Raw genomic sequence first — 19,157 nt, 5'->3', positions numbered from 1 at the left:
CCATCAAAATGAATTACCCTGCCCCCATCGGCTCCTCCCATCAGTGTATATATGTTTACCCCCTCTGGATGGTGCCCCAGTCCCCGCGTGGTGGTTGACTTGACCCCTGTACTTGGGCTGGCACCTCGGATATGATCACATTTTATGCAATTTGTGGGCAGCGGACCAACGCCGCATGGAGTCCGGGACTCATGGGCTCATGAAGCGCCTTACAACTTTGTTCAGAAACACCAGCGCTGATCTTTAACCAGATAGATTCCAAATCATCTGCAGAGCATGGATCACAGTGCATCATATCTGTGACCATAGGCGAAGCACCAAACCACCAAACCGGCCATCAAACATTACACATTTTACATACATGAGAAGGAAAGAGTCTAGCTGAGTATGCAGATGAGTATGGCCTTTTGACTTTGAAGGATAAATGCATATTCACAAGGTTTGTTGGCGGGCTGTTCAGGGATGCTTGTCTCCAGGCCATTAAGAAGTACCCGCCTTGCATTGCCCACAGTAAGTAAGTATACACAGAACACAGGAACTGGCAACACCACCCTCAGGTGAATAAATCACTGCAAGTCTGGCTAAAGTCATAGAGCTCACACTTTTCCACTCCCCTCATTCTGTATTGGGGGACAGTCGCAGCTGCCCAGCAGCAACTCCAAGGGCTGTCATTTTAAATTGTTTGCATTTGTGGCCTTGAAGTGGTGTGTACGTGCCTATGGAGCATCTCAAATCGAAATAAACTTAAAAAGACGTAACTTCCATGAGCCGAGCCTTCCATAAATGCAGCGTCAGGAACTGCAAGGCTCTGTGATTTGGTGGTGATTTACAGAGTGGGCAGTGATCACAAGTCCTTGATCACCTGGTGATTTGTTTGGTGGCAATTCCTAAATTTCCAAAAAGCCACTACAACCACTGAACAAGCATTGGCAATGCCAAACATTTTGACTTTTGTGTAGAATAGGGATAGGTATTTGCCAGGTATGGCTGTAATAGTACTAACTGGCAATTATTGGCAACTGCTGTAAAATGATGAGAGTACCTGAGCATATAACAGTAGTACCGGCAAATGATTATAAATCAAGTGGCTGAAGGCACACTTGGTTAAGGCATTTTTATTACACCAGTAGCACATGTAAAGATCCAATGAAGACAATAATCTGCAGAACATTCCATAGAAATAACTCTGACAGGCATTTCAACCAAAGGTTCATGCTTCTTCTTGATAAGGCAACATCAAAGAGATCCCAAGAGAATTAGCTTATAGCTGATAGAGGCAACAAGTGGGTAGCATGGACATGGGCAGTTAATCGGTGTACAAATAACCAAAAAACAAATAACCAAAAAACACCTACACATGTTGTGTCCCTCAGCACATCCCATTACCCTCCTAGCTGTACTGCAATACAATCATTTTAGCGTATAGGTGGTTCTTAGGATCACCTACTAGGAAAAACTAAACATGCCAATGCCTTCTCTATTGGTACACCAATAAGCAAACCCTGTGGCGTAAATAAACTCAATTTAAACCTAGTTGACAGTTTTTGCACTTTGGTGCATCAGTGCAGAGGGTCTTCTAGGGAGAATGTCACTCCATTTTTCCCATTCTCTCGATCTGTCACTGCTTGCAAGCACAGGTGTCATGATTCCTGCCCCTTATGTCCCCAGCCCTCCAAGATGTCAGGCTGGAGCCAGGCCACGATCACCTACATGGCCCTCAAGGGCCTCTCCATCCCTCCAAAGACCCACTTGGAGTCAGACTTGGTGCTTGTGGCACCAGACTCAATCACTCCCATAGGATAACATTGGGGATTGTACTTGTAGTGCATTGATGGGGACAAGATGGATGTCCCCACATATTTCGGTTCCCAGAACTGCATGTGCAGTCTAGTCTTTTGGGTGTGGTTCAGCCCAGAGACACCTGGGATACCCGGAGACTATTTAAGCCACGCCCAGGCTGAGAAACATGCTTTGCGTTTTCTGCACCTGCAGCGTGACACTCACCGTGTTCGGATCGGTCTCCAGTAGGCCTGCATCTTTCTTCTGCGCTCAATTAATTTGGCCATCACAATGATGTGTGGACAGGGCTAACCAAGTATCTCTGAATGTAAAATTTGTTTCGCATTCTGTGTTGGCTCTCGGTACAAACAGTCTTGTATCAACAAATACGGTTGCATGATTTACCAAATGCACCCAGCAGCAAAATAAACTCATAAGCTGTATATAATACCTATTTCTGTCTGAACTACTTCATGTACATTTTCACATTTACAGTGTTTTTGTATTTCCTTGGACACAATAGAAATTATTTGGGCATACTAGAATCAGAAAGTAGTCCCGCTCTTACAATTGTACACGGCAGAACAAACCCCTCTTTGTTAACCAAGTGATACTAGCCCAGTGTTCTGTCGTTTGTGGGCTTTCCCTCCAGTTACCAGCTCCTGCAGAGAACAAGAACACTGTCAGGAACAGCCTTACCATGCGGCGCTTCTGCCCATCATTCATCACTCCTTCTGTTCTGTGGGCATCTTCGGCTGTGTCATTCCCATCCCGGCGCGAGGAAAGGGGAAAAGACACTCCAGGTTAGCGTAGAAACATCAAGAGGCACCGAATACCACGCTTACTCGCCGCATTTCTTCTTCATAACCGACACCCATGCTGAAAACGTTGCGGCACCTAAAAGAGACAGAAAAAGAACTCAGTTCAATACAAATACGAAAGGGATGCATCGCGCATCACGTTCTCACTCATCTTCAGTGCTACTCATCTCAGCAGCACGTCGCCATCCCTGTATGCCGGCCATAATCTAAGGAAGGAAAGGAACGAAGTTAGAGAACTGTTCAAAGGACTCATTATACTTACCTGTCGGACTCTTGCCAGTGAAGTAACTAGGCAGCAACGAGCCCGCATCAATCAATGCGCCCCTGCGCTGACAGCAGGACGGTGAGCACACTTTCCAAGAAAACGAGGTGAGCTGTGGATCAAAGGGAAGGGTTGGACCCCGGGGAAGAAGGGGTTCAAGCACACAGAGACGATAGGGAGTTAGACTCTACCAATCCTGTGTTTCAGGCCCAGTCTCCAGTCGAGTAGACTCCAGGGAAGGGTTTGAGGTCGTAAGAGGTCAGAACAGGCTGAGTGACATCCCCGTGGATACCAGGTGAGCGTTACAACAGGATCCAGAACCACCGTTCACATCCCTCAATGCCTAAATTGGAGGTGTATGCTACACAATTTCAGTATTCCCTGTGGTACTTTATCAGCTGTTTCCATCAACTACATTATAAATGAAATCCTGTTTTTTCCACTGTCAACTTCCCAGTGGAATGGCAGGAGCATGGATGACTCTTGATCACACATACCTTTAATACATTTATGCTGCCGCTATGCAAAATATGGTGGGCCATTAAAGACCAGCAGGCTGGTTCCTCAGAGTGGGCGCACCACGCCTGGGAAAAGACTGGTCAAGGGTGGCTTCCTCCATAATCAATGTGGTGCCAGCTCCCACTCTGCCACTGTTGTGATGAGGTGCTGGTTGCTAAGGTTTACGTTTGTTGTAGTTCCTGTATCTTTATCAAAAATTGTGCCCTCTTGTGCCTGTCGCTTTTATCTTTCCGAGTGTGTCCGAGAGATGCAATTGAAGGTATTGACCCTTGCATGTGATGGGAAAAGTGATAATATGGTACCCTGTGCTGGGAAAGACCTCAGTCCTCACATGTCACTCTGGAGGGTTGTGATTTGTTGGTCTGATTTTGACATCCAATGCCTTACCTGTTTACAGACCACTATGAACTCATTGGCGGTCCCATAGCCAGGCACGAGGCTATGGACCTCACTGTAGCGCTTGGGAATCGGGGGTATTATGACAAGGCTGTTCAGTGTGGTTATGCTTCTCGTGTGGGAATGTTTCCCACAGAATTGCCTTGGGTGATTTTGGCTTGTGGGTGGCTGACCCCTCAGATGCTGTGGCAACAGCTGTAATTCACAGTGTGGGTATTATGCCAGTCTCTTGATAGTTGTGGCTTATGCCAGGGGCACTGCATGCCACGCAATTGAGGTGGTGGGTCTTAAGTTCATTGTATCTGACCTGAGAGAGTTATGGAGCTGACTTGGTTCTACTGAGCACAGACATTGACACATTATTCCTCCTTTACCTTGGAGGACAGACTCCATAACAGCAGAGCGATGTGTGATCATGTGCTTTGTGGTGGCATCATCTTTACAGGCCACCTCTGGAAACTTTGCCTGTAAAGGATTTTGACATTTCCCTAGTATTCCAGTGTCCAGCAAATGTTGAGACTTGAATTCTGAGAGAAGGACCCCTCAAGCTGTAGGACACAGAATGAGGGTGACCTGATATTTAGAAAAGGTGTCATAAATGCACAGATTCCAGTGTATCGGCAGGGTAGGTAAACCTGAGGACATCCTTCACAATGAGGGCTTGAGGGTGGTGTGGGCATCAACTTCATCCTAGTTAGCCCAGCACCATCTCATTATTAGCTTTGGCTATTAGGTGGAACTGAAAGTGCCACCTTTAAGCTGAAACTATTGTCATGGGGAGGGAGACATAGGAGATGGGATCCGGGGAGGAAGACATTTTGGGACTTGCAATATGTGGAGGTACACACAATAAAAAGTTGATCTCTGTGAAGATAGTGACATGTTCATAACATTAACATATGCAACAAAAGTGCATAACAAGGAGCTGCAAATTTGTGATACAATCTCCATACCTAACTTAGTTTATTACACAACTTCTTTCAGTGTGTGTCTGAAAATGGTGAAAGTACAGTAGTGTTAACGGGAATTGTTTCAGGCTTGTATTATTTTGCATTCTGGAAACATATATGAACCTACAAATTGAAAACTTAAAATATTTGTACCAAATAAATCTGTATATGTTTGTGGACAAGTGCTTGAAAAGGTGAGGGGGTTCAAATCACTGCCTCACCATTTACCCAATGTGTGTGACCATGGTCAACTAATTTAATCTCCCTTTGACATAACTCTGCACAGGTGTCTAGTATGCATTACCAAAATCGTTTTCCTACTGCATGCATTGCCTATATATAATTTATAGAAAGGATTACATCCACATGCGCAGGATTACATTTGTTGTTGCTATAATATCATTGACCTGTTCAATAAACCTGTATTTATGAAACACACAGGCTTTTATTTGACTTCTGAAACCTAACAAAGACATGAGCAATGTGTTAGGTGGAGGTAATAGGTTTGTGGCAATCAGTAACAAAATGAGGACTGTTGGTTGAGAACGGTTAAGATCTGGAGTGGAGTGGGGGGCGCCAATCTTTCAGTTTGCCTAGGTTGTCAAAATTCCTTGCACCAGCCCTGAACTTGACACCCCCGTCCAGGACACTGGCCCTCTCCTGCAGATGTGAGTCGTATGCTGGTGCTGTAATGCTGTGTATGCTTCGATTTCTCCCGCAGGGTACCGGCCTTTTCTGAAGATTTACCAGTCCATGCAGCTGGTCTACACTTCCGGAATCTAGTGAGTGACATGGCGCCACAGCCTCTCTCTGTCTCTCGCTCTCTCATCTGTATTCCTCCTGCATCACCGATTGCGTATTACCCTCAGTGCCCATTCTCGTTCTCGAAGCTTCTTTCTCTCCACCCCCCTTACCTTCTTGCATTGGTGCTCTGAAAGGTTGTTCCCTTGTCACCTTCGGGGGTGTTTTTGCAAACTGCCCGCTGAGTGATTATTGAGGGTCTATGTGGCCACCCTAAATGAGTAGTATTCCCAGAGTGGCAGTATGAATGAACTTCAAAATGGCATGGTTCGGTTGCATGGCATGTTCTCTGTGGAACGTAATCTGGTCAAATGTGTGCTCTGGTTGCAAACATGCTGCGGTTATTATTTCCTCAATTTATAAATGATCTCTTATGAATGCTTTGCTCTGCTGAGAATTGTAGTCTGGTGGTAATTATTTGCTAGTGATAAGTATTTTTCTCAGAAGGCAATGCATAGTTGAGAAGGATCCCTGGAGAAGTGTGTGTGGGTGAGAAACACTGTTGGAGAGGGAAGCCTAATCTCTTGGATCATACGTTCATCAGAAGCATTCACATGTGCGAGAAACCTGTGTTAGGGGGCATCGTGACATGTGTAGCAACCTACCATCACCCTTTCTGGACCACCAGACTACCGGAATGCCTGCCGAGAGCAACGGCCCGCAGGGCATGGTTTTCACAGAAGCACAGGCACCATTACCAACAGTGCCGGTGCTTCCGTGTCCCCCGAATCTGATAGGACTCTACGGGAATGAGGACTTACACTTTCCGCCACCTGGTATCACTGGCCACCAGGACTTGTAATGCCCCTTGCAATACCCCGGTGGCACCGGGATCTCAGGCACGGAACGGTGTTACGAGGTCAGCAGCAAGCCACCGGTAGCACTGGCGGGTTACCTCCAACATTGTAATGAGGCCCGTTCACTGGTAATAAGCATGCACTGATGTCATGAGTGCCCCAGTAACATGTACACACTTACTAGTGAATGAAAGGTATGTGCTGTTGAGAGATATGTGCTGGTGAAACGTATACGTTGGTTCGCGGCCTGGCCTGTTGATGTTGCACGCTGGTACTGCTGTTGAGTTCTTGGTCATTTGAAGAGCCTTTTCTCTTCTGCTCCTCTAGTGTCTCCTTTGGTGAACGAGGCCCTGGATCAGGCAGGCAGAGGCTCGGTGTCTCGCTGGAGCCAGCTCTGCTGCTGAAAGGCGACATTCTAGTGAGTGAAGGCCCAAGGGGTCTCGGAATAATCAAGGGTGGGGGCATGGAATACGATAGATGGGAGCTAGTTATGGAAAGTCGGGTAGGCGGTAGTAACCCGTTTTGTGCTTGTAAGTAGATCCATTTTACCCTGTATGCCACCTTGTGTGCTGTTGTGGTTGAAGTACATTCTAGACCTGCAGTGCTTGTGTTGGGAGTACCTGCTAGAGCTGTGTGCTTTTGGGTGCAGTGCCCTGAAGGTTTCTGTGTTTGTGTATGAACGAACCTTCAATCATTCTGTGCTTGTGGGTGAAATTATCTTTCTGCGCCTTTTGTTTTGGGGCGGGGGGATAATCTCCAGGGGTGATGTGCTTGTGCGTATGATTGTGCTTGAGTTGTTTGCTCAGTGGGGTAAGCACCACAAGGAGCTGTTTTGTAGTAATACGTACATGTGTAAGAGTTGATTGCCCAAGCTTGATGCTAGCTTCACGTTGTGTGAGTGGAAGCATCTTCCAAGCGATGTGTGCCTTTGGGGCAGAGTATCTTTAAGAGGTGAGTGCTTGTGGGTAAGTGGCGGCTCTTTCAGGTTTGTCATCATCACTATGTTAACAATGATTTTCCTAATCTTGTCCCATAACAGCTGGAGCCGGAACCGTGTTGAAAGACTGCTTTAAAGAAAAAAGATTGTTGTTGACTCACAGGCTAGTTGGTAGTCCGCTCTCCACACCTCGGCGCTATGTTCAGACTCCTATTTCTGCTGTGACATTCTGTCCAACAATCAGGAGGTTTGCCCTGTTATCTGAAACTATTAATTAAGCAATAAGCCCCAAGCCAGGCGGGCATTATCACTTCAGGTAATGCCTCAGGGCCCATACTTACATAGCCTTAACGAAGGACCCGGGGCAATACCTGAAGTGGTAATACCCCTCTGCGAGGGGCTTATTGCTATTAGTACCCTTGCCCGCAAGACCAGTACTAAAAGCATTTTCTTTGTGTTTTCCAAAATGCTCTGGCGTTTTGGAATAGAAAAAATAAATGTAAAAAAATGGCTGCCGGGCAAGCGAAAACCAAGTCTGTTTTCCCTTTCCACGGTGGCCATTGAAAGTAAGTGTAAAAAGGTAAATAAACAAAATGGCCACCGTGGAAAGGTAGAAGGGAGTACTTGTAGTCCTTTCCCCCTTTCCATGGCAGTCATTCAAAAAATAGGGGAACATGTAACAAAATTAAAATGGCTGCCATGGAAAGGAAGAAAGGACTACTTGGAGTCCCTTCTTCCTTTCCATGACGGCCTGCCTCAGATCGGGAGCGGACGTGCTGGGGACAGAAGTGTTCCCAGTGTGTCTGCTCCCGAAATAGACAGAAAAGATGGTAAATGTGGTTGGGAGGGTGGGGAGGGAATTCTGTGGCTGGGGGGAGGGAAAGACTTTCCCGATTCCCCAGCGAGGGGAGATGGCGGCCGCCAGCCCTTAGGAGGCTCAGGGCATCAGGATTACCATCTGGTAACGCCCGCGTTCTGAGCTTCCCCATTAGCTGCTAGGCTGCACACCCCCTCGCCCCCCCCTCGCCGGGTACTAATACAAATAAAGGGCAGCTCTGAAGGAAAATGGAAACAACCCAAATCAAGCCATTTAAATGTTGTCACATTTCCTTCCAGGACTCGATCGAGGAAGATTGCATAGGAGTGTTAAACTGTTTTGAAGGTGTTGAGATTCCTAGGGGACTAGCATTCCACTTTGTATTTGGAGAGGTTCTGCCCAACACCCATACGGAATTTCATGGAGTTGTATCCAACCTAGTTGAATTACTTCTGGCTGTAGGCTGCAACAAGCTTTGTACAATGATGCACTGTTATTTAGATGAAAACAGAAATGTCATAGAAAGTGTCTCTCGACTCAAATATTTTGTTGATATGGGGCAAAACATGTTACTTTAGAAAGTGGTACAGCGCTCATTTGAGCAACTGAGAAATTAATTAGGGCTAAAGCTGCATACAGTAACTTAAGGGTATAGTTCTGCAACTTGAAAAACACACACAGAAAGTGAACAGACGGCGCACAGTTGTATGTCGGAACTTTTCATCAAAATTCCTAATGTACATTGAGAAAGTGAATCGACAGAGAACTCTAGCACCTTGAGTCAAAGTTCATCCAAACCACTGAGAAGGAGAAACCCCAGATGACAGGAACTGTGGGGGCCAATGAGAGAAAGAGTAGAGTTGTAAACATGCTAACAACATCAAACTTTTATAATGACACAGATTGACTCTACCTTCGGCTCTCTGTACATTCATTTTTCGCCGCAGAGGGCAGCAAATGCAGGTAGCATCAAAATGGAGCAGATCTTTGCAGAGACATATTGCTAATAGTTTTTTTAGCAACTAGGAGGCTTTAGAGAAGGGCAAACACATCTAGGCATGAAGTGCCGCCGGCCCATTAGCTCCAACAATGGAAAAATAGAATTCCCTGAGAGCCAGCCTTTATAAAAGTGCCCACCAAACCAGATGGGATCCTATTGACCGCGCTAAGGAGAAAGTCACTGACCCTGCACTTACTGAAGGGGCTTCTTCCTGAAACTTATGAGCATCCATTGGACAACGTTGTCAGACATAAGAGACAGGAGAAAATGGAACACAACCCCAGGGCTTGGCCAGTACCTTACTTCATGGAAAGAAGGCAGCATCTAAATTGGTTTAGAAGGGTTACACATATTGAAGAACTGTGTGCAGTCACACCACAGTGAACCAACACATCTCAACAGGACTCATACTGCATAGCCACTCACGGCTGAGGATAGCGGGTGTTCCAATGCAAGATGCAGACATACATGGACACAAATATCCTATACTTTCAAGATCTTGTTTGGTGATCAGAAAGACGGGACCACGGGAGAACAACATGCCCTATACTTGCAAGATCTTGTAGGGTGACTTGATGTTAGGGACCCTGGAAAAAATAAGTATGGGGCCTGATATTGAAAGGCCACATCTAACATGCAGTCAATCACCACGAGAAAGCAGCACACCCACAGACAGACATATCATCCAATGACGCGAGAATCCGTCCCATGAAGAAGAAATCTATGGAGGATTGACCGCTACAGAAAAAGAATGAGCAGAATGGAAGGAGACCCATTACTTAAGAACTGGCATTCTGGCTGGACCTTGGCTGTTTTGTCCCTGGGATGTAGAACAGAGACTTACCAGATTTCTCCCCATAATCATGGCTCAGCCTATTGGATTTGTCCCTTTAATCCTTGCAGGGTGCTTTTTCCCACTCTCCCACAAAGTGACTTTTAAGGGTACATACCTCAACACTGACCTTTTTCCTGGATCCCCCTTGGGTCCTTGGAGTAACAGACTGTATTTTTAAATCACTGCATTACACTCCTGCCTTATGAAAGGTCATTGTGTATCACTGCTTGTTACTTTTGTATGCACATTCTAGGCCTTGTAGGTCAAGTATTATAAGACTAAATGTTTACTAAATTTTGGTGGCCCGATGGGCATGTTGGCTAAGTGTTTAGCGTCTACATTTTTAATATTCATTTTAATATGTGCTAGAGGATGGGGGAATTACTTTGGTCCATTCATGTGTTGGAAATGTGGGTCCTGATCACGAGTCTGTGAATCCATCTGTACAGTTGTCTAAGATACCTTCATTTCCCAACCCCTAGTCCTATATGTATTGAGCCTATTGCCAAGTTGTGGGTAGTTTAGGTGTCTGTAGGACCATCAAAGGCTCTTTACTGTTTTTATACATACACTCTGTCTTACTTAAGGAATAAACCCCGATGGGTGGGGGCATTAGTTGCAGGCCAGACATGGATGACTACTTATGATTATAATTGTTCTTTTTATAACACGCTTAATACCGGAGACCACTTTCTAAGCGTGGGACCAGGATTTGAACCTGTCCTGCTATGCGTTGTCTGGCTTCCAAGACAAACGTGTTGCCCATGAGCTATCCTCCCAGGGGTGGTAATCGTTTCTTTTTATAAGTTAAGAAACGGCATTCAACTTAAATTACCATGAAGTGAAGCCAACATTCCGACCTCCCTGCATAGCTGGGACGCGTCCTACTCCCCCCTCCCCCACCGGGGTCTTAATGTGTGTTAAATTTAGCATTGTATATTTTCTATGTATAATGAAGTGTATATTGGTCAGTAGACCAGTGTGGTTTATTGCCTAGGGGTAACTTTTGAGAACAACAATACTTCATTACCAGCCTGACCCCTCCCTCCAGTGAGGCCTGACTGTTCTGCTGTACCTACGCCTTTACTGTTTCTTTGGTTGTAAACCCTGTCTTGGCCTTAGGTGACACAGTTTTACGTTCCTCACCAGAAGGCTGTTGACAAATCTCCTTAACACATTCCCTCCAACCAGAAAGGCCGCTCCAGTTTGAGAAAGGAGTGTGGTCTTAACCAGACATAGGCAATAGGGGAGGACCAGTTCAACTGATGCATACAAGTGCCATTAATTATCTATATTGAAATCTGCAAATCAGAGCGCCCATCACGTCAGCACGTTCATGTACAGCTAACATGCCTACATTATCAGTATAACATACATTTGCTGTTTTCTAAAACGAAAGGCTTTTTGAAGGCCACATCCATCACATATCTGTAAGGTAATCTTGCAGTAAATTGTTGCTTCCCCGAAATTCTTACAAAATGAACATCGTCCATCAGAAAGGAGTCTGTGTTAGATGTCTGGAGGACACTAGGATTGTATATGCAGTGCGCAATAGAATTCAGAAAGACTAGGCATCTCGATTCAGTTGTCAGTCAGGCCATTACCGCAATACGTGGCTCGAAATTAGGATTGGATAAGCAGGAGCTGTAAGCAGCTCTTGGGTATCCAGCAGTAACGGGTCACCAGGAGCTACCACTGGGGGAACGAGGAGCTAGTACATGGCGTTTCGCAAATCTAACTTCCACATAAAATGCAAACATGTAATTGTATCCGTTATTTATGACCCCTCATGCTTTAAATGTCATAGGGATGTGTCCTAATGTTTATTTATAGATTGTCGCAAATGAGTTAAATTCACGTAGTTGTTTGTTCAGCCTCAGTTGGTCTGAGGAGCCAACAGAGCTCCTTGTAGCTGTTGGTTTTAAGGCAACCAGGCTCTTCTAGACTATAAGTAGGAGCTAAATAGCTCCCAGCTCCCCTCAATTTCGAACCCTGAGAATATGTCTGAAAAGGTGGCTTGTTAGAAAAATGAGAACTTGTGTCTATCGTCAAGAAAGGAAGGCCGTTGCAGGGCACAGCCGCAGCACACTCCACCAAGGGAAGCCGCTGTGGCCAACCACATTGGCAGTATCCCTTTGCAAGAGATGCACGCAGCTTCGATGTGCAACTCTGCACCGAGATCTGAAAAGCAGTACTCTGCTGACTCAAGTTCAAGACAGTGGCCACAGTTGGGCAAATGACGCGCAGGAGTTTACTGAAAACAACTCCAACTTTGATGCCGTCCTCCTTGTAAAGGGGTTCTATTTGTTACCATATAACAGATAGACTACAAGCAATATAAATTACTGACCACTTATAGGAAAAGGATATGAAGATTGTTTCCGGGGTGATGACCCAGCTAGCACTGCATGGTGCTGCCATTAAAGGCCATTCTTTGAACACTCCCTTTTTTCTTTTAAGGAATCTTACAAGACGTTTCCAGATGCACGTGCACCGACCATAGAGCGGGATTAAGCAAAGCACAAGTTGTGGGTTTGAAGATCTTTAAGGTGTGATAATGCGATAGAAAAATACTTATACAGGTTGAATGTTTGTGGCAAAGGGCATTTCAAAGGCGTGTGTGGGCGCGTGTGTGTGTGTGTGTGTGCACTTGCTGTAACGTCAGGCTAAATGCGTGTGCATGAAAGTGTTTATTCGCGATTCCCAGCAGGAGAGCGGCGATTGTGATGTAGTTGCTGTGGTGGAGTAAAATGTGCGTGTGCCTCTGAGGGTATGTCCTCTGCAGTGGGTTAACTGTGGGGTGCACCATCTCTGGTGGGTTGCTTTCCTCGGATGGTGACTGCCATGGGTATGATGAGGGCTCCACTTGGGTATCTAAGCTGAGTTCCCTCTCAGTCATGGGAACTTGCCCTGTGCATTCAAGTGTCAGGACGAGACAGGAGAGTGGCTTTCCACAGGAATTTAACCCTAGCTGTCCTCCCTTTCCACTTTTAGGTGAAGTGCTACCACAAGCAGAGCGCTGGTCAGGACCGGGATGTGGTGTTCCGGACGCAGTTCCACACTTGCACCGTCCACAGCTCGCAGCTGTGGCTGTCCAAGGAGGACCTGGATGAAGCCTGGAATGGTGAGCGTGTGCGCATGTGCACAGAACATTCAATACACCTAGCACTGAATGTGTGCGCACTGTGCCTGTGCGAGCTGCCGCCGCGCAGTGTCATTTGGAGTATATGTCGTCACTAGTGGCATTACCTCATTCACCTCTACTCGGGCCCACCCGGGAAAGTCAAATTGATGGGCCCTTCTTGGCAGAAAGTGCTCAGATTATGGGATAATGATAATAAGACAGGGCAGACACTCTGCTCGGTTCTCAACAGATTCCGACAGGTGCATGCTTGCCTTGTGGTTAGCGCAAAAGCTGTGCAGGGCACTTTCTTATTTACATTGGAGGCAAGAAATACCTTTAGGATGCTGAGCTCACCTACCTATTTAGAACATAGCATTGCTGCTTTCCTGTAAATATATACCTCCCCACACCTGGCACGCCCCGGCTCATGCCTTTCTGCAGAGTGAGAGGGCTGGCTGTACTTTACCAGCAGAGCCCCAGCTCCCAGTACCTCTTCTAGACAGGGCACGGAGCAGAGCTGAGTTCTATCTCTTTGCTGGAAACGTGTATCTGTGCAGGTGGTGGGTTCCACACACCGCAGCCTGTGAGCACTGTCGCATTATCTCGCCTACTGACACTTAACTGAGGTGTGGATTTCAAACACTGCAGTCCCCGGGCAGACCTGGGCTATCACTCCTTCCTAAAAATGTGTGCTGAGTAACCGTGCAGCTTGTGCTTGAAAGAGACACACACAAATACTCTCTCTCTCTCTCTCTCTCTCTCCCTCTCTCTCTCTCTCTTTCTCTCTCTCTCTCTTATGGAGCAGGGCTGAGTTGTCTCTCCGTCCTGATGACGTGTACTAAGGACCTGTCCATCTTCCCTGTGCCACACAATGTAGCCACTGAGCGGAGATGCACTCTCGCCTTCCTGCCACTGTGCTGTGGTGTGCAGCTGGCCAGTCTCAAAATAAGGTTTCAGAGGGTAGACATCACTCCCTGCCTAGACATCCAGTTTGATGAAGTTCACTACATTGCTTGGATTTTATGGACTCCTGCCATGGAGATGAGCTTCCTGACCTTCAAAAAAATGTGTTGAGTGTTTCAAAGAGCGTTAGGTCCCCTCACTGTTCCCCAATTTGTCAATGCATTTGACTCTATTGTATCTAATTAGAGGGCCACACTCTTTCTCCTCCCTCTTCTCTTTCCATAACTTTCCTTTCCAGACTCCTAGAAGGGTTCCATCTGTTAAAATCGTGTCAAAAATGGCCGTTTACACAAAAAAATTGCAGCAAAAAGGCTGTTGTTTTGCCGCCGCAATACATGTAAAGGATGCGGGGGACACCCCCGCAATCCCCAAACCCATTATACCATTTAAGGGGAGCTGGGGACATCCCCGCAACCCCCGCTCTCCTTAAATGGTATAATGGGGTACACCTTTACCCGGTCAAACCCCATCATTTTAGCCGCGATTTTTTGTAAAGGCGACATTTTTGCCGCAATTCTATTACTGTATACCCCTAGAAGAAAGGTGGTTTGTGGTGGGTGCCTCATGACTAGCCACCTCTGACATCAGTTGGCAGTTTGTAGACCATGCTTCTGTCTTGTCAAACACACACACACATTTTAGATTCTTGGGCATTCCGACGCTACACATGGCACGTGCCCATGCTGTCGATAATCTTCTGGCCCGTCGTGTTCTAACATGGCAGCTACTGAGTGTTGGAATGGTGTTACGGAATCAAATGCATCTTTGTGATTGGAAGGCCCGCCATAGTGTGTTAGGTGCAAGACCCTTCACGTCATTCGCTTCTCTCCTCAGACGACCGCTTTCCATCTGATGCCGCAGTGGAGTTCATCTTCTCCTCAGGACCAGAAAAGATGAAAGGTAAATTTAAAGCATGATGTCACTTTTGTTGATTATTTAATAGGCTGCACCCATCAAGGGGAGCCTCAGATGAGTCTATCCTTTACAGTTTTAGTTTGAAGCATTGACCAATCTGAGCTTGCACTCGCATCACCCCCCCAATTCAGCGTCCACCATCAAGCCTCTAAGCGCAGCATCTACACGTGGGACCTTTGCATGTAGCACCCTCCAGTGAAACCATGTGTTCATTAGTTGCCTTAGTGTGCAATGCTCACCAATGAAGACCTTTGTATACAGCATCTGCTAACAGAAGCCTCAGCACCCACCAATCAGCGCCTCAGATTAAGACACACAATGATCAAAGATGCAGGTGAAAGCATCCTGTAACTTACACCTTAGAGCATAGCACCCACCAATCAAGAATGCAGTATAAAGCATCCACCAATGACCTGGAAATACACAACCAGCTAATAGGTGAATCCCAATTTACCTCAGCATACAGCATCCACTAATCAGAGCCTCCCAATACAACACCCGTAGATCATAGCTGTGCTTACAGAACCCATACATTCAAGCCTCAGTATACAGCACCCGCCACCTAGGTGCCCCGGAATAAGACATCCTCCAGTGAAATCATCAGTACACCGCACCCAATTTGAGCATAAGTATAACGTATCTGCCAGTCTCAGTCACTCATACCACAGGATCCACTGACCAGAATGTAGACTACACCCCTGACTAGCCACACACACACATTGACTGTCCCTCAAAGCCACCCAGGACTCCAGCACAGCACCTCTGCTCTTCTCTCCTATCAGAATGGCCTGACCCAGCGCCTGGATAAGGCCTCAGTACTCAGTCAGACTCTTTTGCACGTCCCCAGCCAGAGCTCCACTGTCAGACATCCACACTCCAGGCTTCTCTCCCTCAGTCTGAGCTTGACCTTTGCTCCTCAGAGCAACGCATCCCATGCTCCTCAGCTTGAGTTGCGCCCGAATTCCTTGGTCAAAGCTTGCTTCCAGGGAAATATCAATCCTTCTCTCAGTTTAAAGTTGCCATAATTTATTTTGTGTGTCAAAAAGTATGCCCATCTTTCTACAAGTCCTCCTTCTCCTCTGTCTGTGTAGTTCCTCCTGCTCCTCCCATTCACTGTATTTCCTCGTTGTTCTTTACATTCTCCCTTTGTTTTCTCCTCTGACAATCTGTGGGCTTGGTTCGCCATGTCACCCTCACCTCTTACTTTATGTTCGTCACTTTCTTCCTTTTTCTCCCCTCCTCACTCACCCCTTTTTTCCTCTACTGCTTTCAGTACTTGAACCCCACCCCCCTAACAGTCCTTCTGGCGCCCTTATCCTGCTTGCTTTTGTGACTGACGCGTGTTCTCTTTCTTTTGGAAAGGCAGGGATACCTTCCGCAATGACCCGGATGTGACGGTGGATTATAATATCACAGACCCCATGGTGCGGTATGACTCATATGAACATTTCAATCTCCGCCATGAGGACAGCTTGGAAGGTACTACCTCGGATCACTGGCAGGGGGCATAGACTGAGAGCAACTTGGAAGGTACCACTGCTGAGCCCAGGTAGTTGGCACCATCTAAAGGTAGTGGGGGACACTGCTCAGGGGCAGTAAGAGAGCAGTCAAGCCACAACCTGAAGGCGTCCCTGGGGACCACTGGGAAGGGTTTGCCATGCAAGGATAGGCTGGCAGACAGTACTGGGTTCCTTGGGGAAATGCCTCATAGGAGAATAACATGAAAGGGATCTCGCTGGGGGCAGTGGGAGGGGTGCACTCCAAGCACAACCTTCAAGGTGTCGCCCCAGATCTCTGAGGATCGATTGGAAGGTGCCACCTTGAATTTATGGGCAGGGGCCCAGTCATTGGAATACCTGAAACGTGCCACTGGGAATTACTGCGATGGGGGCACCAACCTTGGGCATCGCTGGGGCATGTGTTCACACTTGCTTGTATATTTCTGCAGCTAAGTATCTACTGTGCAATGTCTACACTATCGCCAGGTGACTCCGTCTTACGCACGTCCTTTGTTAGGGCGTTTGGCATTGAATTAGGGATCATCTAAAGTGCTGCTTCTGCTATGGAAGACGCCCCAGGATTCACTGCTGGCCCCTTCCTCTTGGGATTTAATAAGGTGCAGTCTAGGAAAGATTAAAATAATGACAGACACCCTGATGGTAAATCAGAAAGTATATTTACTTCGATAGAGAGCGCAGCATGGACGAATGTAATTCACAAACAACACAAGGACAGAATTAGAATACTTAATGCTTCCAGCTGTGGCCGATGGAGAGCAGTGGCCGGCTGTTGGGAAGACCCGTGTCCCAGCGCGAGGAGCTTGAGAAGATGACTTCCTTCTGCAGACCAATTGCTGAGAGGCCCTGCTTGCTTTAAATGCCGTACACCCACTGCTAAATTTGAGGATAATAAGTGCCAGGGCTTAAATATTTTCAAGCACATCCATGACGGGTGGATTCCCGCTCAGTGTTGCCACCTTCCCTCATTGCCAATGGGTCAGGGGTTAAAGCTGCAGGCCCCACTGGCTCATTGGGGTTGCTGAATGTACTGGCTATGGCATATGTGTGATTTAGAAATTCCAATCAACATAACATAACATTCTTGTTGTGCCGTGATCTGAGTCAATTGTTTATGAGTCAAATGTTTACATGTGTCTTAAACACAATCATTGCCACCGTTTTGCTCTGAATGTATAGGTGCGTCTTAGGTGACTGACAGTTAAAATAATAAAGTTGCCAAAATGCCACATCACAGTTGAACTGAGTGTGAGACAAAAAGTGCCAGGGCTGAGCCATGGCAAACACCCCCTCAAATTAAGCAGTGCTTACACCCCCGCCCAGATTTCATACCCGGGGCCAAGGCAATTTGAAACACAATTTCTGGATGTATAAGCGCCTTACAAATCCACAAAAAATAAATAAAATAAAGGTACACGCCGCTTGACTACCTATCCAGCCATTGGCTCAGGGGATTTCACGGTGGGTATGACCTTCACAAAGGAGGTTAAGGATATGAAAACCTGATTAACCCCTGCAGGCAGCCTTTTATTCCCAAGTTTAATGAGGCAGCAGCTCACCAAGGCCCTAAACGAAGGTGACCAGAAGTCTTGGTTTTAGGGAGGAGGGAAGTCCCAGCTTTTCATACCATGTCCCCTTTTCCCAACAAGCCCCAGCATGAGAGGCAAATGTCCCACTTTTAAGAATAGCCTTTTAATCTGGAGCTAGATCGGCGCACCTCCCTGGGGTAGGGTGAATGCAGGTCGGGTACAGTGGCAGGGAAATCCTGGTCTGAGGGAGAGACAGCGGGACTGAGGGGCCTCCGACGGGTGCTCTGGACTACAGCATCCCAGCATGCCGCAACACGCTGGCTGGGGCTGATGGAAGCTGTAGACCATAACGTTTGAAGCGCCCAGCCTTGCTGGGCCCTGGTGGGACTGTAAGCGTCTTGTACTGAAGGTCAGATGGTTCAAAAGGTAGAGGAATAGACGAAAGAGAATGGGGAAGTCATGGGATGTAATAGAAGGGAAGAAACTGTTTAATGAAGAAAGGGGGTGACAGGAGGTGAATAAAAGCAAGGATTTGTGCAAAGGTGAGGAGGGCAGAGAAATAATAGACCCCGTTTTTGGTTCGTAAACTGGTCACATTACTAGAGCTCTCAAGTTTCCCCATACAATGTATGCGAAAGTCATCTAGTCGAGTTTTGTTCTGAGAATTCTGGGACGTGAGGTCCTACATATTCAAACGGAAAGACAAAACTACAATTCCCAGAATACCAAGTAAAAAAACACAGGACTTGATGACATGGGTAAATTTGAGAGCTCTGCCGTAGCGTGAGATCAGTGTGTGCATACCTGCATTCCTCCCTCCAGGTGTGCCCGCTTCCCACGTGCACGTAGAGACGCACATCACTGACACCTGCTAATCCTCTGGAGCCAGGCTTGGCTGAGCCCTAAGTGTTTGCTTCTCCTCAGGATTCCGCATGCAAAGCGGGAGGGGTGGCAGATCTCCTAATTACCAGGACAGTTTGAGACACACATTGGAATATTTGTCTAGACGTAGTAGGAGCAGACATCAGAGCTGAACAGCACCTGCATTTCCGAGGTCTGTGCATACTTGTTTTCATTCAAGGGAGGGGTGCAAGTGTACTGCAAACACATTGCTCGCCATCCCCAGTTTGTACTGAGAGTTCTCAGATTGCGTCTCTTTCTTGTATTCTAAGCAAACACGGGATGCCCAACTGTA

The 19,157-nt window shown here is 46.8% G+C and overlaps 1 protein-coding gene across 4 annotated transcripts in view; it reads left to right on the top strand.

Moving 5' to 3' along the window:
- The window catches only part of TNS2 (tensin 2), a 590,960-nt gene that overhangs the window by 420,562 nt on the left and 151,241 nt on the right, over positions 1 to 19,157 (top strand). For all 4 annotated transcript variants that reach the window (XM_069653619.1, XM_069653621.1, XM_069653620.1 and 1 more), the window contains 5 exons: positions 5,449 to 5,509; positions 6,653 to 6,743; positions 12,909 to 13,038; positions 14,836 to 14,901; positions 16,279 to 16,395. In XM_069653619.1, coding sequence (XP_069509720.1) covers positions 5,449 to 5,509; positions 6,653 to 6,743; positions 12,909 to 13,038; positions 14,836 to 14,901; positions 16,279 to 16,395 — 465 coding nt within the window. The remainder of the gene's footprint in view (positions 1 to 5,448; positions 5,510 to 6,652; positions 6,744 to 12,908; positions 13,039 to 14,835; positions 14,902 to 16,278; positions 16,396 to 19,157) is intronic.

This window comes from Ambystoma mexicanum, chromosome 3q (assembly GCF_040938575.1).
Source record: "Ambystoma mexicanum isolate Mex_15411 chromosome 3q, UKY_AmexF1_1, whole genome shotgun sequence".
Taxonomy (NCBI): domain Eukaryota; kingdom Metazoa; phylum Chordata; class Amphibia; order Caudata; family Ambystomatidae; genus Ambystoma; species Ambystoma mexicanum.
Note: the sequence above shows the minus strand (reverse complement) of the source record. Positions and strands in the feature narration are given on the sequence as shown.